Below are 23593 nucleotides of genomic sequence, written 5' to 3'. Positions count from 1 at the left end.
GCTGGAAAACAATAGGGAGGATCCTCAGAAAGTCAAAAACAGGGCTACCCTGTGACCCAGCAATGGTGCTACTAGGTGCTTACCCCGAGGACACAAAAGCACCGATTTGAAGGGGCGCCTGCACTCCGAAGTTTACAGCATTAGCAACGTTAGTCAAACTATGCAGAGAGCCCAAATGTTCTTCCTCTCACGAATGGGTCGAGGCGATGTGGTCTGTATATGCAATGGACCATTTGGCAGAATGACTTCTCCAGGAAACCTCAATCTTTTTCTCTTAGGCTTTCAACTGATTGGACGAGGCCCACCCACACTATGGAGGCCAATCCACTTCACCCCACGTCTGCAGGTGGCTTCATAGCAGCTGGTGTTTGACCAAAAACTGGGCACCACAGCCTAGCCAAGTTGACACCTGGAATTCAGCATCACAATTCCCAATTGCACATGCCCTGTCCTCACTTTCCAAGTCCCCTTCACGCCCTTACAAAGGAGGCGGGTAATGGGGCAGACTGAGAAGACACCTGGAAAGGCTGCAGAGAGTTCGCAGGTCCCCAGCGCCCATGCCGGTCATGAGGCGACAGGCGCTGATCAACTAACTCTAGGCCAGGCCTCCTGGAACAGCTCGGTGACCGTGGACTCACCACCTTCCTGCTCAGCGATCTGCCACCAGCTGCCCAGAGAGGTCAAGGCCTGAGTCATTTATTGGTTGTTGCCTCTGCGGCCTCAGGAGCACAAGGCAAATGGGAAACCGGCCTCTGGGCTCTGCTGCCACCATTTTCCTTCTTCCTGGGTGGAAGCTTCCGCTCAAAGCAAGTGAAGGGAGGCCTCGGGTCCCTCGGGACACACATGGGGACTCAGGAGGACAGGAAGAGAGGACCCCGCAGTTGGCTCTGGGAGCTTCGGGAACCAGGCCCAGCGCTGAGCCCTAACCAGGATGTTCCCATCCATCCTGTGTTCCTTAGGACATGAAACACAGAAATGTGATCAACAGAGATCACCAACAAAGGCCACCAATATGGCACACTGGCCTGGCCTTGTTGACCTCAGGTCTCTAGGCCTTTCATTTCTCAGGAAACTTTCTAAACCTCGTTGACATTCTAAGGAGTTTATGAGACAAGCCTGTGCTTGTGAGTCAGTTAGCTTTTTCTGGGCCCCAGAGCCCATTCTAGCAAGGCTGGCTTCCCAAGCTGGGTACCTAAGCCAGAGCCCATCCCCCCAGCCAGCCCTGGGCTGGATGAACGGCCGGACCTGCAGCCCCGACACACAGGCGCACTCTACCAGCTCCAGCAGAGCTACGCAGCTCAACTCACTGCAACTTCAGGGGGGGCCATCTGGGCAACCCCCGCCTGCTCCCCAACCCCCGGTTTGACCACCATCCCAAGTATGCCAGCCCAACACCCAGTCCGGGGAGGCAACAGACGGTGGGATGACCGATCTGGGCTTGTGCTGTGTGTCCCTATGGGATAACAAATGGGGAAGAAAAAAAAATCACAGGCACTCACCACCAAGGCTGCTTCTTGGGCAGGAAAGCCCTGTTCCTGGAGCTGGTGAGCCTGTGGTTCCATTTTAATTAGCTGATACTTAACGATGTCTTTGAAGTACCTGGTCTGCCTTACAGGCTCTCTTTTCGGCTACTGATAGGGTAGTCTTATTTAACCGCATTTTACTTACAACGTAAACCTGGGTCTGTGTCTGAACTACCAAGGCAGCGGCAGGCTTGTTTTCGACATTATCTGGGAACACATCTGCCTCCGCCGACTGGCAGCATTTCCCGCGCTGTGACTCAGCGGCCTGCTCAGCCCAGGGGAGCGCACGTGGGTGTCTACCTGTCCTCTCGGAGTCCAAAGCCCGGCCTCGCTCTCCTCTGTGTGAGGGCTTGGCCTTGGTCTTGTCTCCAGAGCGAGATGTGCATGAATCTCAAGTACAAGGTCATCTTTTTAAACAGAGCCCGGAAGCCTCTGGTCGAGCCCGAGCTCAAGGGCATCCGGCCGGGAAGCTGCCAATGAGCGGAGGGGAGAGCACTTGGCTGTTCTGATGGGCATCTCGGGGACTGGGGGTGTCCCCAAGAACTGACAGGTGGCTGCTGGGTAAACTGTAATTTAACCTATATGTTTACTTTGATAAATGTGTCGATAGGAGCATGCTGCCTATAAATTTCAGTCCTCAGGGAGAGAGTTCTCTCGTTCCCACGATATTGATTGCCAAATGTGCATTCCTCATCCCTCGGCTTTGCAGGGCAGGCCAGGACTGCGTGAGAGCCGGAGAGCCAACGCACTTAAAGCATAATTGGAACTTTCCCAGAAAAATCAAAACAGAACCCCAGAAGGGTGGCCGCTGGCTCTGACTTGCTGGCGATCCTTCTCCTTTGTGGTGTTTGGGGACAGTCAAATCAAGGCAGGCGCACCTCAGAGCCTGGGTTCAGTTTAAAAAATGGTTTGTCCTAAAGGGAGTGGTATGGGCTCCAGCAAGCAGATCCATCAGTCTAAACTGTCTGCGGCGTGCAAAACCCGAGCTTCCTCCTAAGTCACACTATGACATGTTCTAGTTAGGAAGTGAGCTTTCCCGCACTCCAGATGTCAGGTGATAAGAATTACTGATGCATTGCTTTCAAAGCAGTTGGTTTTATGGCTTGGCAAGGCTGGCTTTGAGATTCTGCTGGGCTTCATTTGCATACCGAATGACAGTGTAGGAAAAGGCACGGGAAGGCCTCAGCTACGTTAGCCTCTCCCATCTCTGCTGCCAGTTATAGGTCATTTTAAACTAACATCTGGTGAGTGTACTTTTAAACCATATCTGTAGCTTTAATTAGGGATCGCCCGGGAATGTCAGGGAGGAGAGAGCGAGACATCCCCGGAGGAAAATTAAGACATTGGCGGTTCCACTGCATCAAAGTCCTGGAGACCGGCCTGGCCTGAGGGAGCTCTTCACACAAGAGGATATTAACGTCGGCTCTCTGCTGGCCAACGCAGAAATTTGTTTCCACACCGGAAGAACCTACTGCCCTTCAGAAAGTAGATTCTGTGCCCCAAGACCTGAACGGGGGTCCCCCTAATGTAGCTACAGAAACCAAATCTGTCCCCAAGCAGTTGAGGTCACCTTGGGGCTCTTTCGTCAGGGGCACTTGCAACAAGGAACTGGTCAGTGGCTTCTCTGCCCTGCCGGGGACACTGATTCTCCCCGCCTTTTTCTTTTCCAGCAAGGACAGCTCTTGAACAGCACCTCCTTAAATGAAGCAGATTCTCCTTTCCACGCAGGTCAACGAGATTTAATATTCTCCTTACACATGTTCATTTCTTTCAGTGATGTTTGAGATCTAAAGCACTGTTTTAAAATTCTACAAACTCTCAGGGATAGCTATTTTAAACCCAAATAAAAATAGCCTTTCCTCTCCTTTCTGCTTGCCTGGCTAAATGGCAAGCTTAGCTGACATCAGACCGTAGCCCACTGCTGAGGAGAGAAGCCGGTGGTCTGAAGAGAGGCAGCCCTTCCATTTGGCTGCTTCCATCACACCTCCTCCCTTGATAAATGTAAGTAATAAAAAAAAAAAATTCTCCATTTCACTGGAATGCCCATTAAAATGTAAACACAGAGAGAGGATTTTGAGTAGGCTACAAAAATGCTTTATTTAAGAGACTGCAAAAGGCAAACCAAATCTGAAGTTGACTTTTAAACCTCGTACGTATAGTATGTAAATATGCCAGGCTCGCTGCTGCTCAGGGGCATGCGGGGAATCTATGCATTTATCGGAAAATCTGCAATGTGGTGTCGGGGGGCTGTCAAGAACCCCTGCAAAGATGCAGGCTCAGCCTCTTGCCTTTCCCAGCTGTCTGTCTGAATCACACACAAAGATCCTGGTGCCCACGGCCGCGCACGGCAGGAGCCCCATGACATTTCTCGCTGACAAAATACGGGACCTCTGCCCGGAAATCTCCCAATGCAAAGGGAATTTCAGAGCAGAAAGAACAGCGTGTTCTATCTGCACCCACTCGGGATGCTTTTTTCCAGGTGTGACCTTGGACGAAGGTGCACAGAAGCAACAGCTCTTGCCAGGAGCCCGGTGCAGATCAGAGCCATCCACAGGTCTTTTCCTCTTTGTCAGGAGGACAAGGTGGGATTCCACTGGTGTCGATTCCCACGGGTGGCCAGTAACTGCCAAGAGCCCAGGCTCGTGCGGGAAGCTCACCATCGCCACTAGAGTCGAAATTGGACACACGTTCACCAGACCTGTCTGAAAACTGCAAAGGGGGCCAACCTCAAGTGCCCTGCAAGTTCGACAACTACATGCCAGTTAGCAGCTAGGGGCCCCACTGCTAGCGTAAGGGCCACCCTGCTGTCAGCGCCCTTGGAAGAGGTGCAGGAAGAAGTGGTCGAGAAGCGAGAGGGAGCAGAGCTGACGCCAAGGTCATCATGCTTGCCCTGGTCCAGCTCTCCAGGAGCTCACAGTCCTCGCAGGGGCTGGCGGAAGAGTCTGGCAGAAACTTACAAAACACAGCCTTCCCTGTTCATGGTGGAAAGCTACGTTCATGTTTTGTGTAGCCAACGGGGGCTACAAGCCTACTAATAGGTATTGTCTGCGTGACTCTGTGGGTTTGCGCATATTTATATAATCTGTGAGTATATTCTTTATTTTTACTGCCTGCTCTGCTCAGACTGCAGACAGCACTAAGATCATCAGCGGCCTCCTAAATTATAGATCAGCTCGCCAAGTACACTGTGTCACTCATTAGCTACATCATCTCGCAGCTCCGCACAACAATAAATTAAGTAACACAATCGCTGCAGGGAAATTAGGTGAATAATTCTCACATTAAACTAAAAAGTTTGGGATGCCTTTGGTTTCTTCCGGGCTGCTCCGAAGACAATGCAGCACCACGAATAGACAGCAGAAAGGACTCTAAATTCCAAGGGTACAATTCTTCAGAGCAAGTTAGGTGTGGTTTACATTAAAAATAGAACAGGCTCCCGCAAACAGACTTGTATTTATATAGAATGTTGCGACAACTGTCATTTTACATTAGTCAGAGAAATCCCATGGGACCGGTGTAAGTATTAAATGTGGCAATTTTTTTTGTTTACCGACAAAACATAATAAAAAGAACACAGCCTCCTGGATGACATTCTGGATGATTTTTTTTTTTTTCCTCTTTCCCCGAAGTCATTCATAAAATAAACATGTGTTCCCAGTCCGTGCAAGGCTCCTTTATGAGAGTCTCCTGACAGTGAACTGTGGGTGACAGAGTGGGGGTACCCCAAGACCCCGGTCCAGCAGCGCCCACTGGGGGCCCTCTTGCCCCACTTCCACTTGCTGCCTGAACAGCAAACACAGAGCACAGTTCCAGAGTCTTTCTTGGTTTGGACCAGAGCTCCCTCTGGTCAGCTCTCCAGGGCTGTGCCTTGGACAGAGGTTCTCAAAGTGTGGTCAGCATGCATACTGTCCTCGTGGTGACCCTCAGACACGGTTTGCCTCTGGTGGGCAGCGGTGTTTTCCAGAGGTTTCCCTAACTGATGATGTGGCTGGACTGACAGCTCATGGAATGTGCAACGCTTGCGTATCCTTGGGTTTCTAAATTCCTTCCATTTTTTAAAATTAAGTGTTTATTTTAATTCCAGTATAGCTGAAGTACAGTGTTATATTAGTGTCAGGTGTACAATACCATGAGTCAACAGTTCCATATGTCACCCAGTGCTCAGGACGAGGAGTGCCTCCAAAATTCCTTCAGCTTTAATGCAAATACAGGGAAGGTCAAGGGCTATAACCCCAAAATCTAAAGCTCCTTGAGGTCATTGGATTTAAGAGTGTAAAAGTGTCCGGAGACCTGTCTCCATGTGCTTGAGGGCCCCCTAAACTCTGATGCGCGGGACCTCCCCGAGTTCTAACTCAAGCCTGATGAGTCCAACACAACTTGGCCTCCCAAATCCGTGCAACAGGCTCCGCTCGGCCCCGGAGGGCGCTGGCGGGCACCAGTGACACGGCCTCCCCTTCTGCCACCATCCGGCACGGGGAGGAGATAAACAGCTCCTGCGTGACCGTGACCGGCCTCGGCCGTACAGCCCGTACGTCGCAGACAGACGGCCGTCGCAGACAGACGGCCGTCACAGACAGACGGCCGTCACAGGGGAGTGTTACCAGTTATACTGCCTCTTACAGCTTCACAGCCAATGAGTAAATGTGATGGAATACTATTTATTTATATTTATATTCACATTGTCTACTGTATCCCCACTGTCCTGGGAAATCGGTTCGTTTAGAATTCAGGTGCGCAAGACTGGATTTGCCATGAAAGTTCTGTTCAATGAGGCCAAATGCCCAGACCCTGCTGGGCTCCCTTGTGGCTCCTGCAGGAAATGCTGCTTTCACCTCGGGTCCCAGCTCTCATCTGGGCCAGAAGCACCCTTGGAAGAGCTCGCACTTGTCCCCTTGCCAAGGCAGAGGGCTAAGGGCCTAAGGGAGCTCAAGGTAGGGAAGGGACATACCTCTTCCCCAAGGTTTGTGGCACCTTGAGGCCCCTCCTCCCGAAATGGTCGTGACATGGAGCCTGGGGCTTATTCCGAGGACAGCTAGCCATGTGGCTGTGCCCCAGCATTTGCTGTCTTAGATCCTCGTCCCTTTACTGTGAATCAGAGGTGACAGATCTACCTCTCCACGCTGCTCTGAGGGGAAGAGGAGATGTGAGCGGAGCCTCAGCTTGTGCCTGCTCCGTCCCGGTGAGTTCCTCCCCTTCCCTTCTGGCGGAAAGGCCCAAAGGGGAACCTGACGACAAAGACCAGACTCACGGCGCTCTCTGTGTCCACTGTCTGCCTAGAAACCAAAGGAGAAAGCGTGAGGAAGGAGGGCAGGGGGGCTGGGACACCCCACCAGACCCCTCGGAGCATGGGGTCTGGAGGAGGCCCTGGGGGAGACTTTACTGCCTACCCTTTATACGGTATGGAACTGTAGCGGCTCTGTGTGTGTTTTCATAATAATACAAAAGGGAAAGCCCATCTTTGTATTGGGATTCTCATCATTAAGTGAGAATTTGCTTCATTGTCTATTAAAGTGACATTTTTGCAAGACTTGGCATTACAGAACCTCAGCAGCAATGAATTTGGGCTCACACAGAGAAGAGACGGTGCACCACTTCTGTGATCAAAGGCACACTCTCCCCGTCCCATTATCACAAACAGACCTGGTATTTGTTGAAAAATACATTTCTCTGGACGCTTCATCTCTAGGGAGGGATGGAGTTCCACGGCCCCATCAGCTTCTCAGGTCTGTGATTCCAGAGATGACAGCCCCAGAGGAAAATTAAAGGAGTTTCCCAACTCAGAAAATTCAAGCCTGAGAACAAAAGGTGTTGGTCAGAGGCAGCACAAGAGGGCATCATAAAGTGACACAATTTTCAAAGTCATCGAAGCATCTCTTGCTTCTGTTTGGTTTACAATTTTGGAATCTCTTTACACTAATGAAAAAGGTCTCACATGAAAGGGAAAAAAATGATTAATTATGAATTCAACAGCAATGTCCTAATTATTTAAAAATATTAAATTTAATTATTCAGAAAATATTTAGTCACAGTTTATGTTCATCTAGGGAAGAAGATTTAAAAACCCCAACATAATTAGAAATTACATTAAGCTATTAATTAAGGGCTCAGGGTTCTGTTTTGTTTTGTTTTCCAAAATGTGACTGCAACTTCTTTGACTTGAGGCTCCTCGGCCCAGAGTCGAGGGAAGGTCCCACACTCCGCGGGTGGGACGGGCACGTGCAGGAAGGACAGGGACCCTGTCCTGGGATCGCTGCCTGCTGACATGACTGCGGCTATCGTTTTAGGAGCGTGAGATGAAAAGCAAGAAACCACCGAGCCCAGGAGGAAATGCTCCTCTGTAAGTGGAAACCAACACGAACAAAATCAAGTTGAAAATCAAAAAACAGCAAAGACCCAGATATCGGAACGAGAAGCAGCAGCTAAACCTGGCTTGTTTTGTCTGCTCACAGGAAGAGAGCGGGAGGCAAAGACGATGACAGAGCAAGAGAAGCTGGAAACGGACGGCGCAGATTTGAAGTAAAAGGGAAACAGAACTTCTGGGGGAAAAAAAAAAAAACACAGTAATAAACACTTAACTTGACGTAAGGGAAATATTTGGTAGCCCAAGAGAGAATTGGTGAACTGAAAGATAAATCGAAAGGTGTTACCGAGAAGGCCGATACGGAGGGCAGGTGCTGGAAGAGGCGACACGGGGTGAAGAGGCGCGCAGGGGAGCCCCCCCCCCCCCCCGCGGTCTGCGTGCAGAGGGAGGAGGGGAGAGGCGGGCAGTAGGGCTGAGCCTGCCTGACCGTGTCCATGACCTCTGAAGGTCGGAGACGCATCCGGCCATCCGCAGATTCTCGAAGCCGGGTGCAGCCCCACCAGGAAAAGCCAAGGCAAGCCCTCGCCGGAGTCGCCGTTGGGAGAACACGGGCCACAGAGGGAAGGGGGGAGGGGGCCTCCTCAGCCGTGTCAGGATAAGAGAAATGACAATTAGACCAACAGCTGATTTCTCAACTGCAGCCGTACGTCCCAGGAGACACGGGCCTAATATTTTCCAGTGCTGAGAGAGAATAACTGTCAACCTAAAATCGTACATCCAGCCAAAAAGTCTTTCAAGGGGGAGGAGGGAATGAAGATATTTGCAGCAGCAAAACAAAACCGCAACAAAACCTGGCGGGTTCCCTGCCAATAAGACTCCAAGAAGGAAGTTTCTGGAGAATGTGCTTCAGGCAGAGGGAAAGCCGTCCCAGAAGGACGGTCCTGGAGGCGGAAATATGGCGTGAGGAAGGACATGGCAGAACCGAGGGCACATTCCAGCAACTTCTCTCCCCTCTGCAAGCTCTGCTCCTTCCCACCCCTCAAGGTCCAGCCTTCAGCAGACCCTCGCTCTCTGCCCCGCTCTCTCCTCATCCGTCTTAAACCAGCTCCACAGGGATCCATTCCTGCTGCGGCCTCGGGGCTGAGTCCTGGGAGCCCGCCCAAGGGGGCGAGCTTCTCCTTCCCTCACGAGCCTCGGGGCTGACCCTGGGGCTGCTTCTTTCGTACCCCCTCCCTTACCAACCCCGATTCCTGTGGTCGCCATGTACCACACAGTTGAACAATTTACACCAACAGAAATGTATCCTCTCTCAGTTCTGGAGGCTGGACTGAATTCCAGGGGCCGGCAGGCCCAGCTTCTCTGGGAGGACTCAGGGGAAGGGTCTTCCTGTCTCTTCCCCACGTCCGGGCTGTGCTGGTAAACCTTGGTGGCCTGTGGCTTGGCTGTATCGTGCCACGTTCTGCCCTCTTCATTTCGCGCCCTCCTGTGGGTCTGCATCCATCCTTCCTCTTCTTATAAAGGACACCGGTCTCATTGGGGCTACGGCCCACCTCGCTTCAGTATGTCTAAGTCCCTATTTCCAAATAAGGTCGCACTCACAGGTACTGGGGGTGAGGACTTGAACATTTCACAACTAAAACCACCACCTCTGTGCTGAAGACACACGCCTTTCTATTTCTGGCACGGACTTCTCCCTCCCCCACCCCAGAAAGGCAGTTCTCTGTAGACTCAGTAGAGCTCAAGTTTCTGGGCCTCTCTTGTATCTGATTTCTATGCAATTTTGCATTTTCTTCTTAAATAAGGTCCTTAAAATTGCATAAGCTTCAGGCCGAAAACAAACGCCTGGATCTGCCTTTGAAACCTCAGTCTTGGGTATCCAACTGCCTAGCTGAATTTAAACATCTCAAGTTCAATGTGTCTGAAATGAAACTCCTACTCTGCTCCCCAAACCTGTGCCTCCTACAGCTTGCCCATCTCCAGGGATGGTTACTCCATCTTCTAGCTGCTCAGGACAAAGCCTGACACGCTTGATGCCCACCCCCACACCTGATCCATGAAGAAACCCACGTGGGCCACCTTCAGATCAGACAGTGCGAGACCCTTCTTACCATCTGCCTGGCTATACCCCGGCCCCAGGCACCAGGATCTCTTGTCTGGATTATTACATTAACCTCCTAACTGCCCCCCTCATCGAGTGGACTGAATGTGTATACCCCCACATTCATATGTTGCAATCCAAACCCCAACACGATGGCAGTAGGAGATGAGGCATCGGGGAGGCGATTCGGTCATTCTTCTCTAACGGGATAAGTGTTCTTATAAAGGGACCCCAGAGAGCCCCTCTGTCTTCCCACCACGTAAGGATAGAGGAAGAAGTTAGCAGCCTGTAACCCACAAGAGGATTGCCACCAGAACCCCACCATGAGGACATACTGGTCACAGACTTCCAGTTTCCACAACTGAGAGGAATTTATTTAAAATCCACCCAGTCCATGGTCGTCTGTTACAGCAGCCCAGACTGACTCAGACAGCCTATTAACCGCCTTTTTCCCCTTCCCCCAGGGTACAGTGGACATTGCAGTGGGCTGGAGCCTTTCAAAATACAAAGCAGATCCCACGGCTGCTAGGCTCAGATTCCTCCAGCAGCTCCCCGCTGCCACAGGCCAAAGCCCTTACAATGCACGGCCTACAAGGCCCCCGGGACCTGGCCCTCCACCTCCTGGCTGCTCTGCTCTCCTCTCTCACTCTGCCCGCCCCAGTGGTCTCCTTGCCGACTCTGAACTTGCCAAGCACACTCCCACCTCACCGCTCCCGTGTTCCTTCACTGGCGAACATGGCTCCCTCCCTCGGCCCTGCAACCTTCACTCAGACCTCACGGCCTCCCTGAGGTCAGCCCTGAGCACCCCACCCCATAGATAGCTCTACTTGCATTCACCTCTCCACTGGCCCTTTCTTTCATTCTCCCAGGGGAGTTATCCCTTTCTAAGCTCTGACATAATTTAAGCATAGATTACATTTCTGATTTAGAATCTGACACCCCTCCAGCTGGAATGTAAAGCCCACGAAGGTGGGGACCTTCCTCTGCGCCACCGCTGTGGACCCCAAGTGCTTAGACGAGCGCCTAGTGCATAGTGTTCAATGAGCATCTGCGAAACAAAGGATGAAAGTATTAGCTGTGCAAATGAGAATGATAACAGTATCTATCTTGTGGGATATAAAATAATCAAGATACACTCGACACATTCCCAGCAAGAACATATTGGCTAGATGAGAAGGGTGTGGGCGGGGGCTGGTCACCGCTAAGCCCCTTGCATTTCTTGCATTCAAGAGACTGGCCAAGCTACTGAGTCACTTCAGACTCTGGCAAGTCCAGTACCTATGTTAACATTTGTACGATAACCATTGAAGAAATAAAGGCTACAACTTCCAAACCACAGGAATTTTTGTAAAAGGTGGAAAAGGGAAAAGTTTAATCAATTGAAAACACAGAAAGAAAGGAGAATAAAAAGAAACACACACGAAAACCTCTGAACAATTGGAAAGTTCTAGATGATAATCATGAATTCAGTTATCAACAATTACAGCCAATATAAATAGACTCAATTTTCAAATTAAAGGAAGGGATTAGGAGTCTGAATTAAAAATAAAATGTTGTGAGATGCTATTTAAACCTGGCACAGTTAAAAAAAAACAAAACATAAGGAAATGAACTGTTCAAAGTAAAAAGATGGAAAGTGATCCTCCAAATACTAATCAATAAAATGGATAAAATAGACTTTAAGGCCAAAGCCATTACTAGAGATAAAGAGGATAAGTACAGATCAATGAACAATCCAATTCAGGAGGAGAGATACCAACTCCTGCGAAGGTGAACGTGGAACAAAGATCCGACAGGGATGGGAAGCAAACCGCGCGGAGGAAGAGTTTTGCAGGTAGAATATGATGGAAATCTTCACTCTTGCCATGTATCGGGAAACTTTAAAATACTCCCAACAAGCCACGAGTCTGGCAGAAGAAATAAAAGTGAAAATTATAAAATACACTGAACTAAGTACCAGCAGAAATGCTCCCAATCAAGACACGTAGGTGCACCTGAACTAGCACTTGGAGGAAAAAATCATATACTTTAAGGGTTATTTTTTCGAAAAAGAAGAATGGGTGAAAATAATGCATTAAGTAATAGGGGGGAAAAGAGTAAATGCAAAGAGAAAAAAAGCAACACAAAGAAAGTAGAAAGAGAAAAAATAGCACAAACCACAGCAGGAATTTATGACGCGGAAACACATTAACAGCCGAGGGGATCAGCAAAGTCAAAAGCTGATTCTTCGAAAAGCCTGATATTGACAAACCTCTGGCAGTTATCAAAGGAGAAGAGGGAAGGTGCATTTAAACACTATTGGGAACACATAGGCACACATCCCAGGTGAGACAAGGGGTCAAGAGGTAAGATTACGATTACAAACACCTTGAGCCGGTTCACTTGAAACTGAGGCAAGATGGATGCACCTCGAGAAAAACACAGAGAGCTGAGTGTGACTCAGAGCACAGCGGAGAGTGGCTGCGCCATTGCAGGTGGCCCCCGGCAGTGTCCGAGCGTTCCGCCTGGGCTGATGGGATGGCGGGGCTAGTGCCACAGACGCCCTGCCACAGAGGTAGGCGAACAATTGCCTGCAGGAGGCCGCCTGTTTTTGTAAATAAAGTTTTATCGGCACACGGCCATCCCCATTCACTTACGCAACGTGGCCAAGCTGCCTTCACAAAAGCCGAGTCGAGAAGCTGCAGCGGAGGTGCACGGTACGGCCTGCAGACCCCACATATTTACTAGCTGTCCCTTTCAGAAAGAGTTTGCTGACTCCTGATTTATAGGAAGATAATGAAAAGCTGAGGGCAAGTAATAGGCAACTGAAGGCCAGGTGTGGAGGCCTGCAGGGCAGCCCAAGTTTATGGTCTAAGAGACAATGGCTGAACCGCAGAGCAGATGCCCGTCAGAAGCACATTTGTTATGCCATGGGCAGGGTCCGAGCTGGGAAAATCGGGAACCCTGACACGTGGGATGGAGGCATTTGGGGAGAGGCCTTCAAAGATTTTGATTCCCTAAGACAACTCAGAATCTTCCGAGCCTGCAGAAGTGCCCACCCCTCCGTAGGAAGAGTTAGGGCTCTCCTGGGCTAGAAAAACAATGCAGAGCCCTCAACTCCGGAGATGTTCCCACCCGCCTACTAAGTATTGGCCCTATAGGTAGGGTTAAAGAACAGCATAAGCCAGGGGGAAGGTGCTGGTCTGATAAGGAAAGACAGGGATTAGACCCCAAAGTTACTGCAAGTCCCGGCCAAGAAGTACTAGAGGAAGGACTCAGGGGTCAGATTCTGAAGGTGCCTGCTCCAAGACACTTGACCATAAAACTGAATAATGAAGAGCCTGTGAATCCAGGGGCTTGCTCCTGAGATCTAACACTCTGGTGAAGACCCCTGAAGATGCGGTAAACTCTCTACTGGAATGGCTCCTAAAAGTACGTAAAAAGAGAAGTTTCGATGCCAGGAATGCCCTGGTCAGTGGCAGAGGAAGGGACGAAAGGGCCCAGGAAGCTAACACCTACGACCAGAACATCTGCCTATGAGGATGCTTCACGGGAAGGACCGGAGGACACACTGTACTCTGAGGTCATAAGGAATGTGCCTGTGGGAGGCGCCCAGCAGTGCGGCGGTGACCATGGCTCCTTGGTCGGCCGGGCCTGCAGGGTGCAAGGAGAGGCTGATAGAGAATCCGGCTCGCTGACAGCGATGGGGCGACAGGATGTCAGACAGTAGAGGCGGCGATGCTTAACCCCCAGCCGCCAGGGGTCCCAACTATTGAAACAATCAGCAAGATCAGTAACAGCCAAAGATCTGCAGAGTTATAGAGAAGGTCATTAGAACATGGGACAAGAGAGATGAGAAGCTGGTAAGCTTGTTCAATGAAAGAAATCAGTGATGGATGCCCAGGGAGTTGAAGACAGGGCAATTACCCCAATAAAAAGTCCCAATCTCTTGCCTAGTCTCTGGACCCGAGCCAATTTTTATACTGGAACCACTGAAAGATGAGAAGGCCAGGTACCCAAGTCAAAGGAATTCCACAGCAAGTATACACAATGGGATGATGCCCCAGTCCTTCCTACTGCTGTTTTTGGGCTTATTGTGCACAATCCATATACAGTCAGACACTGGACGAGTGTGACGGGGCACCTGGGTGGCTCAGTGGGTTAAGCCTCTGCCATCGGCTCAGGTCATGATCTCAGGGTCCTGGGATCGAGCCCCACATCGGGCTCTCTGCTCAGCGGGGAGCCTGCTTCCTCCTTTCTCTCTCTCTCTCTGCCTGCCTCTCTGCCTACTTGTGATCTCTCTGTCAAATAAATAAATAAATAAAAATCTTTTAAAAAAAAAGAAATTGGACAACTGTTGCTAGACACAGAGCCCGAGTTAATATTGAGACTCAGAGACCCCAAGTATCATCATATTCCTCCCATGAGAGTGGAGGCCTGGTAATAAATGGACTCCTGCCCAAAGTCCACTTACAGTGCATCTGCTCAGTCTGTGATCTACCTGTAGTCATATCCCCCATCCTCAAATGTGTGATTGGGATTAACCTACTTGGCTGTTGGCATAGCCTCATGGTAGGCCCTTGGTCTGGGAGGTACAACAGGGGAAATCCAAGTAGAAGTCTCAGAAAGTACCTCCCCCCAAGCTATCTAAGATAGCAAACCAAGAGCATGACTACATCCTAGGGGAGTGGCAGAGACAAGTGTCACCCTATGGGTCTAAAGGAAGCAAATAACGGTGATACCGCTTATGTCATTACTTCGTTCACCAGGAGGATGAAGAATCCAGGAGCCTGCAGAATCCTGACGGATGCCGAACTCTGACCGCAGACTTCTACAAGTTCAACTGAGTAGCAGCCCCAGTCAACCCACACCTACCATGTCAGATGTCTTTCCTAAAACAGATTACTGTGGCCTCAGAGACATGGCATAGGATGACTGATTTGGTAACTGTGTTCTTTTTCTATCTCAATCAGAAAAGATCAGAAAAGGTTTTCATTCACATGGAATAGATAACAATATTCATTTACAACAAGCAAAAGCTCTGAGCAAATGGATATAGAAGAGAACTTCCTTAATCTGATAAAGAATATACTTATAGCAAATATTGTAATCAAAGATGAATTATTGAAAGTTTTCTTCTGATGTCAACAAGACAAGGATGTCTGCAATCACCATTTCTCTTTGATATTAAACTGGAGGTCCTAGCCAGCATAATAAGGCAGGAAAAAAAAATCAAAGGTATAAAGATCAGAAAGGAAGGAATAAGACATTCATTATTTGCAGATGACATGATTATATACATGTATATGAAAAATACAGAAGATTCTACAGATTAGCTATTAGACTGAATGAAAGGGTTTAGCTAGATACAAAGTCAATATACAAAAATGAATAGCATTTTTCAGCAGCCATAGAACATACAAAACAAAATTTTGCAAGATAAGGTTTAGTATAGCTTCAAAAATATCACCTGCCTGACAATAAATCTAACAGAAGATACACAAAACTCTGTAGTTTGCTTTAAGCTCACGGAGGACGAGGACCCTCTTTGCTCACCAGCGTATGTCCACGGCACTTGGAACATGCCTGGGACATGAGAGGTGCCCGAACAATTATTTGCTGTATGCGATGCCCATTATACTTCTCCCCTTTACCATACAACACTCACCCTTCCTTCCGATCCTTGTGTCACTTCCTTGGATAAGCCTTCCCTCAACCCTGCATTACATTAGGTTGTCTTCATCACATCTCTTTTCCAGGGCCCACCGCAATTGTACTTAAGTAATTAACTGTGTAACTGTTCCATGTCTGCCTTCCCCACTGGAATGTAGATTCCATGAGGACAGGAAAGGTACTTGGTATGAGAGCCGCCCCCCCAAATACTCCGGGACTGACTAATGAGTCACACTTGCCTGCAATTCAATAATGTCTTTGAGTCTCCTTAGCTGTCTGTTTCCACCCATCCGGCACCCATGACTTTGCCTCCTCTCGCCTAGTTTCCCCACTGCGTGCATTTTCACCAGTCACCACTCACTCATTCATTCATTCATTCATTCCACCAGTATAGACTGAGACACCTGCCTATGCCAGGTGCTGTGCTAGGATCTTGGGTTACAGCAGTGCTTGTCCTTCACTGGTAGCAGGGGGTGGTCACTGCACACCAGCGGGGAAGATCTTCTTATCTGGCTGCAGAAGAGAAGGGTTCTCCCTTTTCACAACATTTAATGTAAACCCCCAAAATAGCTGAGGAAAAGCATTCCTCCTCTCCCATTAGTCACACAATAATCCTCTCCCATGGAATTCCAATTTGGTAGCTCTCTCGGCTGAGCAGTCATCGAAGGAAACCCCATTAATACAGTCAGAGCCTACACTAGCTGTGATTCATTTAATACCAAAATGGAGGGAAAAAATCAATAATACTTAGCTCTGGTCACATTACATTTTTCTTTAACCAAACTAAGTGTCTCTCATAAATATCCCCCTAAAATGGTTGTGAAACTCACTGTCCCCCTCCCCATTAAGTTTGCCCAGGGTTGTGCATCATTCAGGGTATACCGACGGCCTCCCACAGGAGGCTCCCAGCCACGTTGTCACCGACAAAATTCACAGTGAAACCTTCCAACTCACTCAATGGGAGAAAGGCGTTATGTCTCCCTGTATCGCTGCAGTGCAATTTCCGCCTTATCAGAAGGAACATGGCCTGTTCTTTGTACAGCAGTACATTCCACACCAGGGAAGCGGCCCCCTACACTGCACGGGAGTCTTGGGCTATGACAGCAGCTGTGCAGATCTTCGTTCCCTTGCAAGCATGTTAGCTCCACACACCTGCCCTTTTCCCAGAGCTTCCTCCCACTCTGTGCAAGGCAGGTGGCACACCAGCCAGCAGGGCCTTGGTGGTTGGAAGGGCCTCTATGAGAAAAGCCTTTGTCTCTTCTTAGGGCTTTAAAAGAATCAAGAAATGTGTCCAAGATTGGGAAGAAACAGAAAATCAATAAAACTTAGCTCTGGTCACATTATGTTCTTCTTTAACTTACCCTGAGAGTCTCTCGTAAATATCCCCCAAAAGAGTTGTGAAACCCACTGCCCTCTGCCTCCTAGTTGAGTTGTGCGGTACTGACCTCCATTCAAGATATCCCAGATGACCACCCGGGAGAGACGCTCAACTAACCTGCCCTCGGGTAAGAGCCCAAGCTCAGATGTGACAGCTCCCACATGGATGCCCCTCAGTCAACTGCTTTCAGGCCTTTGCAGTCTCCTCTGCCTCCTGGGTTTGAAAGCATCTGAGCACGATTAAGAGACCCCGACGAAGAGCTCTTTCATCTCATTGTAAAGTCCCTTTGACTCGGTGGTCTACCAGATGGCAGGACAAGCGAAGCCATGAACAGGCTGTGTGTGTGCCAGGTGGTGTTCTCCGTGTTGTACATGTTCTCATCTTTCTAAGCTTCACACATATACTCATGACGTTCCCATTTTGCAGAAGAGGGCAGTTTGCTACAGAGAGGGTAACTAACCTCTAAAAGGTCACACATACTGATCTGAGATCATTTAAACCTCAACAGCTATGGCTAATGGCTAATCCTGCCAGCTCCAAGGTTCTAGCCTCAGGCTAAGGCAGGGCAGGCAGGGTGAACGGCTGCTCTGAGCTCAGCTTCCTTGGAGCCACTTCCAAAAGCCACCTTGGATGCTCACCTTGGCCTCCTTTCTACTCCTGCATGCCTGTTGCTCTCCCCTCCCCCAGCCTCCCAGCAAGAAACTCCTTCACCTCCCACAGGCTTCATCCCAGGTGGAAAGGAAAGGAAGGACCATGCTCCCTGCAGAAGGCGCAGGTTCAGTGCCAGGACTGGGGTCCACATGTCCATCGCGTGTCTCTCTTCCACCCTTCTCATTCCCAGCGAGAGGACAGAATCTGCCAGAGTTGGGGCCCGACGCTGCAGCCAAATGAAGAAATGGTGGTCCTTCCCCTCTCCAAGCTCTCACATGCTGTTGCTCCCTTGGTTGTTTGGGGACAGACAACACTCACTCACCCTAAGTCTCATCCCAAAAGCGATCACCTCTGAGAATCTCCCTGACCTCCAAGGGGGCCTGAGAGCAGCTCCTTCCCCCTCCCTCTGCCTACTCTCCCAGCACATACAACCTTACCCACTGCACTTAATCCTGCTACAAGTGTATGTGCCTCTTTTCCCAGAATGTGAGCTTCTTGAAAACAGCAGGCTGTGGCTTTCGTTTCTGCATCCCTCGGCCAAGCAAGCAGAATGTCTGCCATTTAAAGGTCTGTGACTAAATGAATTAACAAAATTGTTATTGATACTAGAAGTAACAGTAAAGCCATCCAGTAAATGCTCTATAAATGGTTTAAGTGACAATAATAGATATCACTTATTGAGCACTCACTGTGTGTCAGACATGATGCTAAACACTTCACAAGCATTGTTTCATTTAATCTTTAAAGTATGTGTATTGGGTTGAATAGTATCTCCCCAAAATTTTGTCCACCCTGAACCTCTAATGTGACTTTATTTGGAAATAGGGCCCTTGTTGATGTAATGATTAAGATGAGGTTATATCAGCTTAGGGGGACCCCTAAGTCCAGTTATTGGAAGAAGGCCATGTGGAGACACAGAGGAGGAGACAATGTGATGACAGAAACACACGGGAAGAAAGCCATGTGGTGACAAAGGCAGAGAGTGGAATGGTGTGTCCATCAGCCAAAGAATGCCAGGAATGGCTGGCAGCCACCAGTACTTGGGAAAGGCAAGAAAGAATCCCAACTTTCCTAGAATCTCCATGGTCCTGCTGAACCTTAATGTGGAGTTCCAGCCTCCAGAACTGTAGGAAAATAAATTTCTATTGTTTTAAATGCCTCAGTTCATGGTAATATGTTACAGCAGCCCTAGGAAATGAACACCACATTCTAAGGGGTAGAACGCCCACGTCTGGCAGGTAAGGCATTCAAGGTTCAGGAAAGTTTTCTCTAATTTTCTAAGTTGACCCAGCTAATAAGCAATACACCAGGGTCAAAGCCAGATCTGGCTGCTTCCCAACCTCCACTCTGAGTTGCTGAACCAATCCACACTGGGGAAAAATGTGAAGAGGGAAACCTTAGTTTGTACATCTCAACTCCCTTACACAAAAAAGAACAATAGAACCAAATTCTGCCTCCCCAGTCCATGAACCAAGGCCAAACCTATACTTCATACACAAAGAAGTGTCTTGAGCTGACAACAGTGATAATGTGTCTGCAGCTCCAAGCCCTAAATGTCCTCCTCTCAGGTGCCTCAGAGTCCTAAGGTGTGTGGGTGGATCCAACATGAACCTCAGCCCCAGTTCTGCTCTGAAAGTCAACAGCTGACAATTGCTTTCCAGGAGAAGGAGCAATGAAACTGAACCTTTGAGCATGCTCTCATTCACTCTTTGTGCTTGCTGACACCCATCACTGACCTGCAGGTCCAAAACCCCTTCAACATCCTCACCCCTGGCCTTTCTTTCTCTGAATCTAATCATACATCTTGTGGATGTCTCAGGGTTGTGTCTGCCCTTCAGCCAGAGAGTTTCAGGATGATTAAAACTTGGGGAATCTCTCTGAGAATTGGATGGAGGACAGGTTCCCTGGGGGTCAGAGGCTGTTACTATTAGATCTCAGATGTACAGCAAAGTACTTTAGGCTTTCTGTGGGTGTGCCTGAAGCTCAGCCCCATAAATATAGAATTGGGGGCAGGGGAGTTATATTCCAGAGGCAGAAATCTATAACTGTCAGAAACATGAAAGATTCATCAATGGTACATGGAATCGGATACCTAAATTGTGAAACCTTAGTCACAATTCCATTTGTTATGTCATAATGTAAAAGCACAGCTCTCTTCCTTGGCTCCCCCTTTCTCCCCAGACACAGCCCGTTCATGCATTCATTTGACAATTATTGGGAGCCAACCAGGAAAAGACACTGGGGTTCCATAATTACAAGAAGAGACAATGACCTATCTGGAGATTGTGGTTGAGGACCATGGACAGCACCACAGACACCTTTCTGCTGGGCATATACCAGTCCTGCTCCCTGTCTGAAACTGGAAGCTATGATTTTTGACCCAGGCAGGGTTATGTCCACACAGCCCCAGGGATGGCCATTCTCTCCAGAACTGGCACACAAGGAGCTGCTTCTGTTGAAGGACTCTGCCTTCTAGTAGTGGAATAGCTGCCACACTTGTGGAAAGGAAGAGATTCTTGGGGCTCCCAACTAGAGAACAGCACCAAAGGATACAAGTAGCTGGAAGGCAGACTTCAGGTCTCTGTGACAACTTGCCAGGAACTGAGCTGTTCAGCCCTGGAATGGGTCCTCTTGAGGGAACAATCTTCTACTCATTGCAAATAATCACCTCTTGAGAAAACTGGGGTGGGCTGCCTGGTCTGCCCTGAGTGGGAGTTCAGATTCTTGACATAAAAATGCCTTCAGAATATGGAACTCTTTAATTAAGTGTCCCTTTAGTGCCTCTGACAGTTCTTTCTGCCCTCACATGACCCTCTGTCCTGCTTCCTAACTGCCTACCTACCTACCCAAGGATGACGAATGGCTACAGCTCAGTAGCTCACCCTCCCAGGCTGTCTTCCTGATTTTTCACATATATTATCTCCATACACACTTCTTCCCTATATATATCAAGTTAAATTTATACAATTTTAAGGACATTTAAGATTCTTGAGAGCAATCTGATAGTATGTATCAAATTTTGATACATATTATGATAATACATATCAAAATAAGCCTATCCAAACTCTGATGGTAATATGGTGGTGCAAATATGATATCATCCCCTTCTCTTCCAGGAAATTATTCCCAAACACTAGAGAGAACAAGAGAAATAAAAACTCCAGGCTTGATAGCCAGAAAATCTCTCTACTCTCACAACAGTGTGTGAAGCAGGGCTGCCCAGTGAAGTAAGGTCTAATCAGGGTATGGGAAGATGCTCAAAGAGAATGTCTTTAACTACAGATCAGGCAAAGCCTGCAGAGCATAGGTCATCAGGGCAAAGAGCATATGCCTTATGGAATAAATGTACTAGTTTGTATTTGGAACAATGGGAACAGGATTCACAGATAGATAGTAGAGAACTGCCAGGACCTACAGGCTGGTCCAGAAAACTGGATGTGGGAGATTAAGAACTAGGAAAATCTCAGTTTTCATGGAAAAGATACACATATGTTGGAGTTACCTGACCAAGACTAAAAATCTTATTATAAAAACATTCCAAGAAGTAGGGTCCACCACCTGGATGGCTCAGTTAAGCGTCTGACTCTTGGTTTTGGCTTGGGTCATAGGATCAAGCCCCATGTCAGACTGCATGTTCACTGCAGAGTCTGCTTAGGATTCTCTCTCTCCCTTTCCCTCTGCCCCTTCCTTGATTGTGTGTTTTTTTTTCTCTCTCTCTCTAAATAAATAAATAAAACCTTTTTATTTTTAAAGAAGGGTAAAACACTCTTTAAAATACGTAAACATTAAAAGTCTCGGAAAATAAATAGAAAATATAAGGAAGAATGAAGACATAACAACCATAAATGTGTATGCACCTAACAAAAAAGCTTTATAATATATGAAGCAAAACCCCAAAAGAACTGAAGGGAAAACAGTCAAATCCACAGTTCCAGTTGAAGGGTTCAATACTTCTCCTTCAGTAAAAAATAGAATAAGGAGTCAGAAAATCAACAAGGACATTAATGAAAACTGAATAACACCAACAGAATCAAATTGATATTAAGAGACCATTCCACCCACCAACAGCAGAAAACATCCTTTTTAACTGTTCATGGAATATTCACCAAGAAAGACCATATCTTGGGTCATAAAACAAATTTTAAAATGTAAAAGAATTAAAATAATATGAAGGATGTTCCCTGATGACAATAGACTTAAACCAGAAATCAGTAACAGAAAGATAATGAGAACATCTTCAAATACTTGGGAATTACAAAGAAAACTCTTTTAAATAACCAACAGGTGAGTGAGAAGGTATTAAGAGGAATGAGAAAATATATACAACTAAACAAACAACTAAAATCAAGATTTGGAGGGTGCAGCTAAAGCAGTACTTAAAAAGAAATTCATAGCATTAAATGCTTATAGTAGGGGGGAAAAAAAGAGAAAGGTCTCAAATCAGTAATATAAACTTCTACTTTAAGAAACTAGCAAAATCAGAGCAAATTAAGCCCAAAGTAGGCCAAAAGAAGGAGGTAATAAATATAAGGATGAATTGCAAAGAAAATTGAAAGCAGAAAAACAATAGAAAAAAATAAATAAAAGCAAAAGCTGGTTCACTGGAAAATAAATAAAAGATCAATGACTAAACAAAAAAAAATAATAAGGAAGACAAAAATTATCTGCATCAGGAATGAGAAAAGAGATATCACTACAGACCCCACATACATTTAAAAAAAAAAAAAGGTAATGACAGAAATAACTAACAACTCTATACACATAAACTCAATAACTTAGATAAAATGACCCAATTTCTTGAAAACACAAACTACCAAAATTCACCCAAAAAGAAATACGTAACATGAATAGTTCTATAACCACTAAATAAGTTGAGCTGGTAATTTAAAACCTTCTGAAAAAGAATTCTGTAGGCCCAGATGGTTTCATTGGAAAATTCTACCAAACATTAAAAAAACAAAAAACTACACAATCTCTTCCAGAAAACAGAAAAGGAGAGTGCATTCCCCTGGATTCATTTTATGAGACCAGCATTACTTTGCTACCAAAACTAGACAAAGATAGCTCAACAACAACAAAAAAGTACAGATCAGTATACCTCTGGAAATGGATGCAAAAATCCTGAACAGAATATTAGAAAATGAAATTCGGCAATATATAAATAGAATATTACACCATGATCCAATGGATTTTATTCTGGGAAAGGAGGTTCAATATCCATGAATCAATGTAATCCACCATACCAATGGTTTAAAGAAAATCATATGATTATATCAATTGATGCAGACAGAACATTTGACAAAATTCTACATCTGCTCACAAAAAGATTCTGTAAAATAGGAATAGAAGGGAACTTCCTCTCCAGATGAAGGGCATTTATAAATACAAACAAACAAACAAAACCCCACAACATTATCCTTACTAGACTGAAAGCTTTTCTTCTAAGACTGGGATCAGGCGAAGGACTCTCACAATTCTCAAAACTCTTATTCAGCATTATATGGAAGTCCTAGCCAGTGCAATAAGGCAAGAAAAAGAAGTAAATGTCACGTGAAATGGGAAGAAAGAGGTAAAACTGTCACTGTTTTCAGACAACATGATTGTCTACATAGAAAATCCTAAGAAATCTATCCCCCAAATTAACACTCTTAGACATCAGGTGAGCTTAGCAAGGTTACAGGTATAAGGGCAACACAAAAAACCAGTTGTATTCCTACACACTAGCAATGAATATTTAGAAATGAACGAACAAAATGTTTAATACCATTTACAATAGATCCAAAAACTTTAGATACTTAGGAATAAATCTAACAAAAGTTTAAAGGATCTGTATACTGAAAACTACAAAACACTGGTGAAAGAAAAGCAAAGCAGACCTAAATAAATGGAGATATCTATCATGGCCATGATTAGAAGACTCAGCATAGTAAAGGCTTCAATTCTCCCCAAAGCAATGTATAGACTTAATGCAATATCAATCAAAATCTAGC

General features: G+C 47.1%; 1 protein-coding gene across 13 annotated transcripts in view; it reads right to left on the bottom strand.

The window, feature by feature from the left end:
• Positions 1 to 23593, bottom strand: part of CAMTA1 (calmodulin binding transcription activator 1) — an 822863-nt gene that overhangs the window by 328259 nt on the left and 471011 nt on the right. Inside the window, exon 6 of one of the 13 annotated variants that reach the window (XM_059374695.1) lies at positions 7295 to 7315. The exons of the other annotated variants lie outside the window; for them this stretch is intronic. Within the exon in view, the coding sequence (XP_059230678.1) occupies positions 7310 to 7315 (6 nt within the window). The 3' untranslated portion in view covers positions 7295 to 7309. Of the gene's footprint in view, positions 1 to 7294; positions 7316 to 23593 lie in introns of those variants that run through there. 13 annotated transcript variants of the gene reach the window in all.

The sequence above is a fragment of the Mustela nigripes genome, chromosome 14 (genome assembly GCF_022355385.1).
Source record: "Mustela nigripes isolate SB6536 chromosome 14, MUSNIG.SB6536, whole genome shotgun sequence".
In the NCBI taxonomy this organism is placed as follows: Eukaryota; Metazoa; Chordata; class Mammalia; order Carnivora; family Mustelidae; genus Mustela; species Mustela nigripes.
The sequence above is the reverse complement of the archived record's forward strand: the minus strand, read 5'-3'. Positions and strand labels throughout refer to the sequence as shown.